General features: G+C 44.8%; 1 protein-coding gene across 1 annotated transcript in view; it reads left to right on the top strand.

The window, feature by feature from the left end:
* LOC126636106 (unconventional myosin-VIIb-like) overlaps positions 1-14862 on the top strand; it is a 47437-nt gene that overhangs the window by 19572 nt on the left and 13003 nt on the right. Inside the window, 19 exon segments of the mRNA XM_050307990.1 lie at positions 376-474; positions 959-1053; positions 1797-1881; positions 2455-2673; positions 3266-3358; positions 3973-4119; positions 5391-5600; positions 6545-6712; positions 6991-7071; positions 7408-7535; positions 8697-8823; positions 10147-10266; positions 11081-11254; positions 11667-11894; positions 12323-12490; positions 13066-13183; positions 13268-13394; positions 13690-13859; positions 14565-14746. Of these exon segments, the coding sequence (XP_050163947.1) occupies positions 376-474; positions 959-1053; positions 1797-1881; positions 2455-2673; positions 3266-3358; positions 3973-4119; positions 5391-5600; positions 6545-6712; positions 6991-7071; positions 7408-7535; positions 8697-8823; positions 10147-10266; positions 11081-11254; positions 11667-11894; positions 12323-12490; positions 13066-13183; positions 13268-13394; positions 13690-13859; positions 14565-14746 (2739 nt within the window).

Here is a 14862-nt window from a genome sequence, read left to right as displayed (position 1 = left end):
TTACATACTCACTTGGGCCTTAGCTGAAAATGCACAGCTCTTTTAAGGTCCAGCTGTCCTTGGCCTGCTCCATAGAGACATCCCAGGCAGGATGTGCCTTCAAATGTTTCTTTTCTGTAATCACACACTTCTCAGGTCTCTGACATCTTCCTCACACTTGAATTTTGAAACGTTTGGCCATGCAGTCGTGTTCCTCCTGTTCCTGACCATTTGAGCTGAACCACTTTCATTCATTATTCTGTCAGCCCAGAGGTCAGCAAGACCTCCTCTGTTTCTGTTCTTCGCCCTTTGAAATGCAGGGCAGTAGATCCTTGCATAGCACAGCTGCTGTGTTTCACAGCCAAGCCCTAACATCATCATGCTTTTGCACATCAGCTGAAGAACGATGCTCGACAGAGCTGCATCAGCATCGCCGAGGCAGCGCTGGGCAAAGATGAAAGCTGGCAAGTTGGAAGGACCAAGATTTTCCTTAAAGTAAGTAAAAAAGGACAGTTTATTGTCTCTTCTCCTGAAAGACTGGATGCTTCATAGTACAGCTGCTTGTGCAACAGTGGTGACCTAGGAGGACTCGGCTGTCTCTTGAATATGAAGCTGGATCTTTGTTCCTGAAGGCCAAATAATTCAGTGGAGACAGTTTGGTGTAGGAGAGGCTGATCCTGTTTCTGAACAGTACAGTGCAATGTAGTGGAGCATGAAGAAGAATGGGGTACTAGTACACTGTTGCAGGAAACCACCTTGCCTGTAGCATTCCCCCAGGTAAAACAGTCTTACTGCTTGTTTATGACAGACCAGGTGTGCTCACGTGGTGTGTACTCATCCTACTGACGTCCCACAAATGCATTTTGATCACATTACGCTACGTCATGCTGATTTTGGGCCTCTTTCAGACCACGTGCCCAGTTTTCAGAGGCTGTAGGTGTGTCTGCTCACCTGGTGTATCCACACTTTCTTTTAACAGGATCATCATGATACTGTGTTGGAGCTGCAACGTGAAAATATACTCACAGATAAGGTTCTTCTTATCCAGAAGGTGATGAGAGGATTGAAGGACAGGTCAGTGCTCTTGTAAGAGAGAAGTCACTTTGGTTTGAAGCTGTTATCTTTGTGGTGCAGCTGAACACACTCTCTGCAGCATTTCTAAGCATGAAATGTACCAGTCTACACCTTCCACCAGCCCTAAATTCCATGCTCATCATGTAAGAGTGCACAGTGTATCTATGCAGATTTTGCACAAGGATTTGTTTTGGCTAATTTTTTTTTATTTTCACAATGCTTTTCAAAATGCAGGGCTGTGGCACATGCAGCTTGTATGAAGAGGAAGGGTTGGAAGGAGGATTTGTTCTTAGTATTTCTAGTAAACAATAGATATCTGGAAAGCAGGAAATCCCTATGCAATCTGTGTCCTCCTCAGAGCTACAAGAATTCTCTTATTTAGGATGCTTCTTTGATACAATGCCTAGAAAAGAATCAGATAGAAACTAACTAGTTTCCTTCTCTTTGCCAAAGATGCATAATTCTTGCATTTTGTCTGGTTTTAGTTTGAAATAACTTATCCACCCTTGATGTAAGGGGTTTTCAGTTCTTACAGAGCTCTCTGACCATAGCAATGAATTTGGTCTGCAGTTTTTGTGAGTATTTTTGCAGGAAACAAGGTTGAGATCAGACTGGAGACATTCCAGGAAAAAAAAAGGGAAAGAAATGCCACCTTATTCTTTATTACTGTTGTTTATCACACTGTCATAAGAAGCAACAGAGATAACCTATTGTTTGTCACCTCATATTGTCTGTCTGCTTAGGAAGCAGTTCCTGAAACAGAGAAAGTCTGCTGTAGCCATTCAGTCAGCCTGGAGAGGCTACTGCTGCCGGAAGGACTTCAAAATGGTAAGATGAAGGTGTACATACATATATGTATATATATGTGTGTGTGTGTGTCCATGTGTGTGTTTGTTTATCTACTATACCCTGCCACACTGAGTAGACTTTTAGGAATGAAGATATTCACAACTGAAGGGAGGAGAGGCAAGATGGCAGGGTGTAAAGTCCAAGGAGGGCTCTGGGACCTCTCAGGGCTTGCTGAATAATGCTTTCTGGTGAGATAGGAACCCTCCTCTGCTGCTTCTCTTGCAATTGCCACACCCATGGCTCCAAGGGTGTGACCTTGTCTGCTTGCTTCCATTCACTTGGCTTCATTTCTGCTCTGTCCCTTCCCTTGTCATAATCCCAGGCTATCACTGCTGCTCTCTGGAGCCATTCCCTGAACAGATCCCCCAAACAGCTCTACATATCTGGTTTTAAAGTCGTATTACTGGCAGCAAATAAAGCCTAACAAGTACTATTACATCAGCCACATCCAGCGTCTTTATGCAGTTACTGAACTGTGTTGCCCTGTCCCCATCCCAGCTCACTGGCAGTCTCTCTGGTGTTGACGTGGCTCCCTGTTTCTCCCATCCGCAGGCAATGCTGGGTTTCGGGCGCCTGCAGGCCCTGTACCGCAGCCGGCAGCTGGCTCAGCACTACGGGGCCACCCGGGCCCGTCTCATCAGGCTCCAAGCCCGGTGCCGGGGTTTCCTGGTGCGCCAGAAGGTGGCGGAGCAGAGGAGAGCCGTGTGTGTCATACAGGCGTACGCGAGGGGCATGTTGGCTCGCCAGACCTACCGCAGGAGGAAGGGGGAGGTACGCTCGCAGATGCCTCGGGAACACGTTGCTTCTCTGAAATTCCAGTGTCGTGAACAACAAGCATTGTCACAGCATAGCGCTAGGTGTGGATGTTCATTTTGGGGGATTTTATTTTGAGCTCTTGTCAAGCGCAAAAGCAGAGTGTTAGGCAGACTGATCTTGTTTGCATTTGCTTTTATGGGATCATTATCATGGGTCAAAACTTCACTGACACAGCTGAAGGGGTTTTGACAGAAGGCAGGACAAAAGATGTGTGCCTGTATTTCTCCTGCAAGGGGAGATCCATTTCTACAGCAAGGCCTGCTAATGGCACTCAGGGTTCCATGAAGGGAATCCTAATGCAGTGTCTCATGTGCTACCTACCAGTCCTTGATGGTCCACAGCACGTGGGAGGCCTCTCCATGATTTCCTTTCTGTACTAATGCTGTATAAACAGGACAAAGCCAATTTGCAGATTTGTCTGTTCCCTAAAATGCCCAATCTAGAACTGAGTCCCTGTTGGGAAAAAGTGCTGGTGTGGACAGTGTGTTAATGGCTGAAGGGACTTGGCTCAGCAGTTGTACAAATGGTCACAGAATGTTGTCCGCAGAACAAGCTGGAAGCCAGGAATATTGACTTGGAAGAAGAGAAGCATCTCATCCAAGTCCTTGGACCAGTGAAAGCAATGGAAGAAGCTATGAAGGTAGGTATGTTGGTGGAAGAACACTGAGTGCTATGTTCCTTGGCTGACAAGAGAGCTTGCCCTTGCCTAGCCCAGACCTGCAGGCTTGTTCAAACATCTGAGCGCTGCTATATTTTAAGAAAGAGAAAACGTAGTTGTAAACCTATTTGTAATACTGCTTTGAAAATGGGACAAGCCAAACACATACACATTTCTGACTGCAGCATGAGCTGACACGTTAGCCAAATATGCCCAATGCTATTACAACCCCCTGACACAAAACCTTTTTAAATTTTAAGTACTGTGGGCTTTTCTGCTGCTAGAAATTCTGTGTTTTCCCTGTATTATATCTTGTTGATAAAGTTCTTGAATAATTGCACATCATTAGCAATGGGCCAACAGTCCATAAGGACAGCTGTAAGAGCAAGGCCCTGCTGCTTATGTGCCAGGTCTTGTGACTGCTTGGCACAAGCAACATTTGATTTCCCATTCCACTACTGCACTGGCAGGGCTGGACCTCACTGTCACACACCTCTGTAATAGTGTTTCATCTTCACGCTCCTTCCTTCTAACAAAATTATGTTCAGGTCATGCCTAACCTATTTCTGTGTTTATTTCTACACCTGGCAACTCAGGAGAGAGAGGAGGCCGAAGCAAGACAAAGGAGCAACACACCAACAAATCATGACGTTATCAGTGACCAAGAAATGGTGGACAAAATTTTTGGATTTTTACCTTCTATGATTGGAGGCCAAGAAGGACAGGCTCCTCTGGGTTTTGAGGTACAGAGCTGCAGACTGGTAATGGGTCACACTTATCCGTTGTGTAAGTCCATCGACTGCTGGAATTCCGTCAGTGGTCAGTTCCATTTAATGAACCTCTGTGCAGTGAAAGAATCACCCAAATTAGTCATCCAGACAGTCACTGTGATATCTGCTTTCAGAGGTCAGTTCCCAACAGTTTTTGGTCACATGCATTTTGAGGACTATGTAGCTTCTAACTGCAGATTTGTTTCTTTGGCACAGCGTGTTACACTCTGGATTTGAAGCCCTAAGTTACCCAGAGCGGTTACAGTTTTTTTAAGACTTTTTAAAAGCCTTTTGGTTCATTATAACCTCTAATCAGCATCCGGAGAAAGAGTCATACGCTCTTCTCTAAGAGAAATACTTTTAATTTAGTGAGAAAAATAAGATATTTTGGCAAAAGGAATAAAATATAACCAAGAAAAAGCATTTCACTAAAACACTCTGTACAAAACCCCATTCCATAGAATCAATATACTAGCTGTAGTAGAACACAATTCATTGGTTTTAAGTTACCCACAAGGGAAGGAAAAGAGGAAAAGAAGAAAACAGATTAAAAGAGTAAAGAAAAAGAGACAAAAGCGAGAAGCAGAAAGGGGAAAGTGGTCACATGGTCAGGCAGCAGCAGAAGAGAAAGAGAGAGAAAAAAGGAAAAATAGTTACCAACTAGATCTGATGGTTCACATGGTTCAGGTTGCAGGAGAGGAGGGAAAAGAAGGAAAGAGGCCCACATGCACACACACACATTGAGTTGGTTCCAACCCATATGAATAACTCAGTGAGATTTGGATCCAGGATCTCACACAGACAAACAGTGCCATTCTCTGCATTTGGTACCAAACTCTGTTGGTGATTTTCTGCCTGAAAGCTGAAAGTTCATAACCTAAGTTATCCCATGTTCTTAAAAGCAAAACTTGATATATATTAGTCCTGACAGCTGTAGAGGATGGAATTGCATAGGGAGAGGTGGGCAAAATAGAATGGTCTGGGTTAGTGCAGGATATAAACAATGAGGTAACACCTGGATTTTCCATCACCAATATTGTTGCTGAGGACCAAGGCAGAAAGGCCATATGAAGTGGATGTATCTCAGAAGGACAAGCTCTGAGTCCAAATGATCTGTTAGTAGTAGCTTTGAGGTTAGCTGGAAAGGAGGAGCTATGATGAAGAAAAAAAAAACAAACAAAACAAACATAAGATTATCAGAGTTCAGGGAAAGAAAATATGCTTCTTCCTCATGTTCTGCACAGGACTTGGAAACGAAGCCTAACAAGCTGGAGGAGGTGGACCTGGACATGGTTCCTATGAGTGTGGAGCTCGAAGAGGAAGCAGATGGCTTGGAAGAGTACACCTTCCCCAAGTTTGCAGCTACTTATTTCCAGGGGTCTTCTACACATACTCATATCCGGAGACAGCTACGGCACCCACTACTCTACCACGATGACAGGGACAATGTCCTGGTATCTTGCTCCTTCTTCTTGTTGAACCTGCTCTGTCCACAGCCCTGGCTTTACAGCTCCCCTCATCCTTGGGTCCTCCCCTCATCCCAGGCTCTCTGGCACAGCCCTGGGAGCCAGAGACTCTAGAGCCAAGCAGATAGTCTGAAGCACTTGCATGAAAAGTAACAGTTCTCTTCGGCATTTTGTGGCACTTTACAGGCAAGCACTTCCCACAAACACCTGCCCAACTCAGGATCTCTGGTTACCTTCAGTCTACCCAAAGAGGGAACTCAGAGGTTTGTTTTGGCTTCTCCAGAAGTTACCCTTTGGAGGCAAAAACGGACCAGAGAGAAAAAGCACCAGAGCTCACCCATTTCTCTGCCCTTGTTAGGGTTGCTGACTGATCTGTGAGTTAGGACAGAAGGGGAAGGGCCAGGCCTCCAATATCCTGTTGAACCAGAGGGGGATTAGGGAGGATGTTTTCATTAGGGAGGATGTTTTCCTTGATGCTAAGCAGCCTTGCAGAAATGAGGATCCCATGTGTCAGGAACTTCACTATTACTTGGCTTTCTTGTTCTGGCCATGAGGGCTCCTGGAAGAGTCCACTCCACTTCCCAGCTGGGTAAATGCAGGGTGCAGTTCAGCCAAGGTTCCTCCACCTCACTCCAGCCACAGCACACCTGCAAGGTGCCAGTCAAGGGAATGGTGAGGGCTCACCGATCACAGAGCAAATCTGATATTCTCACCACAGCTGCACCCTCTTCCTTTGGCATTAAAGTGTTGTAAGTGTTTCTCTCATGTTGTTTGACGTGAAATTAAACTCCTGGTGTAAATAGCAGGAGGAGATGGGAATTTTAACAATTTGGATTGGGTAAAGGAAAGAAATGCTCTTATCTAAACAGGCAGAAATGGCATGAGGCATTGGTTCTCTTGGAGGTATCTGATTTTGCTTTCCACTACTACAGGCTTCTCTAGTGGTGTGGGTGATCATCCTCAGGTTCATGGGGGACCTGCCAGAGCCAGCAATGTTTGCCAAGAATTCCACCACCAAGAACAGCTCCGTGATGACACAGATATATGACACACTTGGCAGGAAAAATCAGGTCCAGCTGAGGAATGACAGCCCAAATATGGTGAGAGAAGCAGGCTATGTTCGTGTTTTCATTTGCCTTCCTTGGTTTCTGTGCTGCTCTACCAAGAGTGAGAAAAGCAAAGGAACCCTTTCATGCTACTGTACTTGAAATGCTAAGAGTACAAAAGAGCTCCAATTAGTCCTGGACAGGACACTGCAGCTCCTTCTGGCAGGACAGGACAAAACAAAAACATCTTTACTTGAGCATCTTTCTGTCCTTAATGAATCATTCTTGCTGTGCATTGAACTAATTTCCTATAGTGGTAATGTGTGTTGCAGAGAGAAGGCAGAAGGGATAACAAAATTTTGAAGGGGATCTCATCCCTGAAGCTGAAACGGTCATCCAAGCTGACAGGGAAGGTAAGAGGTGGAAATAAATTGCTTCCTTTTCTTCTTGCCTGGAACCCTAACCTTCACCTTCCGACAGATGTAACAGCAACCTCCCAGCTGGGAACTTGTTACCCTGAGAAGCCAGTGAAGCCCTGTGTGGGATACTTGGTACAGCATTCTTTGGAAATGATCCCCATGTGCAATGCTGTCAAACATTCTCTGGCAGAGAACACAGGGAACAATTTATTACTGAGAATTGCTGGCATTACACAACAGTTTGCCCAAAGCCCTGAGCAGACTGAGAACTACCATGTTCTTAGGGCTGGACAGGACAGTACAAGAAAGTTCTACTTGGTTTTCCTTCAGGTGACAGACCAGCTGCGAAGCGGAGAAGAGGCTTTCCAAGAGGACACCTCGATCTCTGAGAGACCTATGTCCAACCTAGAAAAAGTGCACTTCATTATTGGCAATGCAATTCTGCGTCCTGCCATCAGGTAGGAATTTTGTACCTCCTTCCTAGAACCAGACGCCCATTACATCAAGGAAATCCAGCATTCCCTTTCCACAGTCCTGGAGAGTGACTCCTTTATTGTCTTTTCCAGTATTTTCATGTTGCAGTTTAGGCCAGCTGCCTTCATGTTTGGCTTTCTGAATACCCCACAGGTATGGAAAGGGGCAGAGCTCAGGGCTGTAACCCTGTCTGGTGGAACACAGCCCTAGGATGAGGGGGAACAGCCACTCATCTGAGTGAGGAATATGGAGTTAACGTACACTAGGGGGATGAGAGGTTTCCCAATAGCCTGTTGCTGAGTCCTCAAACAACGTCCCTAAATCAGAGACAGCTGAAGGTCTGGAATGCTGAGTGTATCAGCCACTAAGAAGAAATCCTGACCACAAGCAGTGTGAGGCTGGACCTTAGGCCAAGCATGGTGTGAGGATAAGACAGAGGGTGGTTGGTCCTGGCCTGACCCCATGAATCCTCTCCTCTGTTTTAGCTTAAATAACACTTTTCTCTAACAAAGCCCACAGGCACAGGCCCTGCCTTGGCCTCAGTCATGGGCTGCTTTCCTCTCTACATAGTCACTTTGTTTCAGTCAAGACACGCCCTGAAGCAGATTCTCAGCTGGCAAAAATTGCCTTCAATCCATGTATCATAACAGCCACAGGCTAAGTACCTATCCCCTCGGTCTCTGTTCTATCAGGGAACCAAAAACTTATCCAACTTACGTCCTCCCACATAAGATTTGCCAAATGTGCATTGCAAGAGTCTGGAAAAATTAAGATGATTTTTTAAAAGAAGTTTTGTCCATATATAGATTTTTTAATCTGTTTCCCATATGTCCTTGCTGCAGGCAATTTGCATTTCCAGAAGCTCACTCTGAAGTGCTCTTTTCTCCATGCCTGTCCAAGGATTCACTCCAAGTTTGTATATAAATATAAAAATATATAAATATATAACATTAAGCAGGGTCCTTTTCCATGACCAGGTTATTTCCTGTGGTGCATCACAGGTGGTATCCCAGCTAACACAGTCAAATCCAGCTCAGATCAACTTCATCATGCTGCGATTGCACCGTGCTTGCAGTGGAAATGTAGCCAAAGGCAGCTGAAAGACAGTGAATCATTACCTGTTGCTCTCACATCTTTCATTACAGAGATGAGATTTACTGCCAGATTTGCAAGCAACTCACTGAAAACAGCAACAGGAGCAGCTACGCTCGCGGCTGGATCCTTCTGTCCCTTTGCCTTGGCTGCTTTCCTCCCTCAGACACCTTTGTGAAGGTACACTGCTAACCTTGCCAACAGCAGCTCACGGGCCTCAGCTCACCTGGGATCTTGTGTATTTTGATGTTTTTGATGCTGACAGCCACACAAAACGTTTGGCTGCCACAGCAGCTGGTGCTGTGGTTTCAGCAGAAACTCTCTCATCTCATATCCTTACCTGAGAATTTAAAGAAATTAGTGCTGCATTCACCTTTAATTTTTTTTCATTACACGTCATACAGGTTGGATTCTGTTTTTCATCACAGCTCTCATTTTAGATCTCTAATCTGCAAAGAATCTGGCAAATTTTAACCTCTCCAGTTCTACCTTTCCAACATTTAAAAGGTGTCTCCAGTTTAGTGATTAAATATACTCAGGAGGCCAGTATAAAATCACCCCTCATATTTTACCAATTCTTACCCTTCATTTACAAGCCCTAAAAAATCCAATAGAGATTTGGCCTTTTCTTAAATCATGCATTTCCAAGTTTAAATGGATGATAAATCCACTTCACCACAGGATAAAAACCTAATCTGTGGCTCCAACCTGATATCAGCCTTCCTCCTAGATTTCAAAGGCAAACAGGATCTATGGATGTGCCTGAACCTTCAGCCTTGCTTTACTGACACCCCAGTTCAAATGATTAATCATAAATGCTGCTAAATAGACACTACTTGTAACAAACCAAACACATCATATTTTGATACCAGTCTTCATCCAAGGACTCTGAACTGTGCAGAATTCATAAAAGACACATGACCTCTGGGAATTCTTAATCATTAAAATAGCCAGGTGAATGACTCATGCTTGCACTAAATACAGATATGCAAATACCAGTCTATGTCACCCGATAGCCATACAGTCTGCAAAAGCTCAGTTTATCCAATTCTTCTCTTCCAAAGTCCAATCTTAATCATGGACTTCAGCTACTGATATTGCCAGAGAAGTTGGTAAAACTGAAAGTATCAGTTCTAACTGCAATTAACTCTTTTCCCAGCACTGTTCATACAGACTTCAGGCTCTTCACCTGAAGAATTAGTTGCTCTAACCTAATCATAGAATAAAGTCTCCCCTGTCTAATATTTGTCACATAATTAAACAAGTGAATAGACTGACACAAGTCTTCCCCTCTGGATTGAAAGCTCTGAAGAATGAGTGAAAACCAAGTGTCTCAAACCTCATTTTTGAAAACACTAATTCCACTAATTTTGAAAACCCTAACCTTTAGTATTGTCTGATGAACTGAAAGCTAATGGATCACTCTAATCTAGTGTATCAGCTACAAAAGGCCTGTAATATTTTGAGAGGATCAGTGTTCCCTCCCTCTCTCTGTGCACACAGTACCTGTTGAATTTCATCCACCACGGGCCCGCGGGCTACGCTCCTTATTGTGCCGAGCGCCTGAGACGCACCTACATCAACGGGGCACGGACCGAGCCGCCCAGCTGGCTGGAGCTGCAGGTACCACCTCCCTCTTTGCTTCCTTGTATCCATTTTGTGCTGCTCTGCATTTACTAACCTGCACTAACAGATTTTCCTAAATCCAGTCATGGAAATCAATCGCACAAGGGGATTGAAGACCAGCTGCCTTGGCCTGGGCAGTTCCTTGCATACACCTCTTCTTGCTGTTTAGTTAGGCTACATTCAGTAGAGGATGTAAGTTAAAAGCTGCAGCACGTGATTTGAAGGGAGATACTTCCATCCACTCAGGAGCCACAGGCCAGAAACCACCTCCTGAGGGAAGCTCTTACCATCACTTTTGGAAAAAACTGAGCTGGGCTTATGCTTTTAAAATGGAAAGGAGTTTAATAGAGCTATATTGTCCCCCTCCTCCTTTAATTGTAAGTCACACACCCCCTCCCCTTCAAGTAAAAGCCTCAGTTAAATTCCTTCCTAAATCTCAGTGACCCTGTTGGCTAACACACATCATCCTGGGCAAACCACTTGATTCAGGCCATCTCCACTGATGTGTGCAAGGCTGTTCCCAGAAGTCATCAGGACAACTGTGGCTCATGAAAAGTCTATCAGTCTACACTGTTGTGAGACAATGACCTCTCCTGAGGAGAGAACTCAAGCCCAGTGCTGCTCCAGGGATGTAATTTATATTTCAGATCACCATGCATTGAAGAAACTGTGTGGGTTTTGGAGATTCTCTTTTAGATTGCTGAGTGTGTAGTACAGTGTGTGGAGCTCAAATCTAAATGGTTTCTTCATTCTTCAGAGAAAAGTGAGGTTTGCCCATAATTTTTTTCTCTCATTTAATTCTGGCTTACAGGCAACAAAGCAGAAGAAACCCATTATGTTTAATGTCACCCTCATGAACGGCCAAAGCATCACTGTCCCTGCAGACTCTGCTTCCATTGCCAAAGAGATCTGTCAGTTCATAGCAGATAAAATCAAATTGAAGGATGCCTTTGGTTTTTCACTCTACATCGCTGTGTTTGATAAGGTAAAGTGTAGAAAAACAGAATGAAAGCTCCCTTCTCTTTCTGTGCAGTTGCTGCTGCCCACTCAGCCTCACTGAGGACTCCTTCTGACTTCTGGAGCACCCTCAAACCAGCCCCGAACTCAGGCCAAATCAGTTCTGGATCCCAGCTGGATCTCAGGACCTGATAATCCTATTCTGCCTTTCTGCTGGCTCGCCACTTAGCAATTCCTGCTGCAGCCCCGCGAGGTTTCCTTTGCCAGGTCACATAACTGACTAGTGAAAACACTTCCACTTACCGCATACAACTGGCACATCCCTCTGCTTATCTTTCCGGAGGTTTTCCTGCTGTCGGGAGAGCAGGGGCTTCGTGCTTGCTGTCCTTCCCTCAGCCCCAGAGCAGGCATGCCAGTAATGCAGTGTCCCTCTGTGGCAGGTGTGGTCGCTGGGCGGGGGCCGGGATCACGTCCTGGATGCCATCTCGCAGTGCGAGCAGCTGGTGAGGGAGCGGGGCACCCACGAGCGCCACGCGCCCTGGCGCCTCTACTTCCGGAAGGAAATCTTCACCCCCTGGCACAACTCCCAGGAGGATCCCGTCAGCACTGATCTCATTTACCACCAAGTCATTCGCGGCATCCGCTTTGGAGAGTACCGCTGTGAGAAGGTGGGCCTCCCGATTCGTCTCCTAACGAGACAAAACTGTGTTAGCACTTCCCACATCAAAAAGCCTGAAGATGAACCAAGTTTGCAGTGGATGTGGACAATCCTTCCCTTCTTAGTGAACAATTCCTGTCCAGATGATTGGGCAAGATGTCACACTGGCAGCTTTAATCAGAATTTTTCTTTCCCTGTGACTTTCAGTTCATGTGGCAGTAGGAGGCATGTCCAGAGGGGTAAATTGGGTCTTATTTTAAAATGTCTTTGCTAATAATTTCTCTGATGCTATGATTGTGTGCGTTTCATCACTCCTTAAAGAGTTTTCTAGACAAAAATGGAGAAAACCCCATTCTTAAACTGACTTCAAGGTTAAATGAGGCTATCTGGCCTCTGTGACATCTTTCTAGGCCTCTTTTAATGGATTAATTGTTTCAGGAGGAGGATTTGGTGGAAATAGGTGCAAAATATTGTTATATCCAATTTGGAGATTCCATCAACAATGACCTTGTGCAGAAGGTGCTCCATGACTGTATCCCAGTGAAACAGCTGAAGTCCAAGCCCCTGGAAAAGTGGGTGAGCCTTATAACCTATGCACATGCTAAGGTAAGAGGTTTGTCTGGCAGTGCTGGGTAACCACTCCTGAGCACCAGCTTCTGCTTCTTTTACCATTTCCATTTATGAATGGTCTGGGGGGGAAGAAGGAAAACCAGCTCAGTTCGTATATCCCAAATAGTTTGTTAGGGCTGGGGGAGCAGAGAACCTTTCCACTCACTATTCCATTTAAGACTCATCGGGGGGCAGAATGAAAAAGTACATTTAAATCTCTGAATAGATTAGCTTTTAAAGCAACCAAGTTAGGATGAACGTGGGATGGAATGTTGGTTTTGATCTAGAAATGGATTACCTGAATTATTTCCACGGCACACAAAGTGTGTTAGACTCTGAACAGTGTGGGTTGGGGGGAAATTTGGAATCCACATGCCTGTGGCTTTGCACATCTTTGCATGTGCTTTGGGCCTCTGGAGACTGCTCCTGATTTCCTTATGCCAGGTACCCTTGGCACCAATGACAGCAGAGGGTTGTTGGGAATCTCTGGGATCAGGCTTGCTCTTTATTGTCTGCAGATCATGCAAACCAGATTTTACTGAGCAAACCTTGGGTGTGTTTTTATCCTGCAGGCCCCATACACACAGGACCATCTCTCCTCTCAGACTGTGAAGGAGCAGCTTGTAGATTTTGCTCGCTTTCACTGGCCCTTGCTTTTTTCCCGATTCTTTGAAGTCACTAAGTTTTCAGGTAATATTGGAGCCTGGACGTAGAGGACAGATACAAGACGACGACTTGTATAGCATTGATAAGAATTTTTTTCTGTATTTTCAGGGCCCAGCTTGCCTAAGAACCACTTCATCGTTGCTATAAATTGGAAAGGTATCTGCTTCTTGGATGAGTCAGAAAAGCGGCTCCTCGAGCTGACCTTCCCAGAGATAACTGGCATCCACACCAACAGGTGAGGGCCCCAGAAAGACAATATCTGAAAAAGGCATCTTTTCCATACTCAGAAAGCATGTACTTCCCCTGCCATCTCCTTAGGTGATCTGATCTGTGCCTGGAAAGGTGGCTTAGCCTAAGTCTGGGAAACAGAAAGGGAAAACTGCCCAGTTCATGGGCAGGCAAATTAAGAGCTACCAATACTCACTCTAAGGGAGTTATCTGCAAGGAGTTGAAGGTGCCTTGGCTGTGTTTGCAGATGAGTCTGTAAGCTTTTCAGATGCTCTGGTAACAAATTGTTCATTAATACATAGGGCAGTGAAGTCATTTGGACAGAGTTGCACTCTCATCACGCTTCGTGCCGAGGAGTTTGTCCTGACATCCGTAAACAGTGTTGTCATTGCTGAACTGGTGGTGACATTCCTGGAAGGACTGAAGAAAAAATCACCATTTGCTGTGGCAATGCATGAGAAAAAATCCCAGGGTAAGTCTTACAACTTTTCTACAGGGTGGGGAAGAAATCTGGATTGTTAAGGAGAAAAGCAGGCCAGTTTTGGAAGGGGCTCACAGAGGACAGGAAGAACTCGAGCAGGAGTCCCTTTGCTCCAGGAGGGATGCCTCAGCACAGCAATGCAGAGCATAAGGAAATGGGATTCAGTACCTTTGCATACAAATCACCTTTTCTTCCTCATTCTACCTCTTTGCGTATTTTATTTAGATAGTACAGTGTCCCAAAACTCAGCTTGGTTATAGTAGGAAGTTGGGTCTGGGCTTCCTGGAAATATTTTCCAGAAGAATTTCACAGAGGCAGTAAATTGGAATTTTCTGTGGAATACAGTTGGCTCGAACAGACATGAGGGGTTTAAAATGTAAACATTAACTTCAGCTACTTACAACTACTAAGTTTTTTCCGTGCTTTGCTGCCAGTCTAGACACAAAATCAGCATCCATGTGAATGAAATGGAGTTTTACCATTGGCCTGAGTGGATCAAAATCAGGCCATCAGAGGAAACTAAAGTGATATCTCTGAAGTGTTACTGTATAATTAGCCATATTTACACAGATCACTTTCTATTGCTAACTGAATTTAGGCCTTCAAAATACAGTTCCCTTGTCTTTCATGTTGCAATCCCTTTGCATTTTCTTGGACTGTCAAGATGGAACAGTGCTCCCTTATTCTGTCTTCCAGAAGACCCTGATATCCTGTCCTTCAAGAAGGGAGACTTGCTAATCTTCACCCAAGACAAAAGGCTGGATGAAAACTCTGGCTGGATCCATGCCCAGAATGAAAGGACAGGCAAAACAGGGAATGTATTTTTGGAAGACATCTACATCATTCCTTCTCTCACAAAACCCTCTAGTCAAGTGCTGGTAAGAAAAGCTAAGCACACTCTGTGAAGAGACTGGAAGATAAATGATAATAACAATGTTAAATATGATTAAATTTATAACTGGAAGATAATAAATTCTATACCTCCCATTGAAAC

The sequence above is a fragment of the Myiozetetes cayanensis genome, unplaced genomic scaffold (genome assembly GCF_022539395.1).
Source record: "Myiozetetes cayanensis isolate MyiCay16 unplaced genomic scaffold, myiCay2020 scf13, whole genome shotgun sequence".
In the NCBI taxonomy this organism is placed as follows: Eukaryota; Metazoa; Chordata; class Aves; order Passeriformes; family Tyrannidae; genus Myiozetetes; species Myiozetetes cayanensis.
The sequence above is the reverse complement of the archived record's forward strand: the minus strand, read 5'-3'. Positions and strand labels throughout refer to the sequence as shown.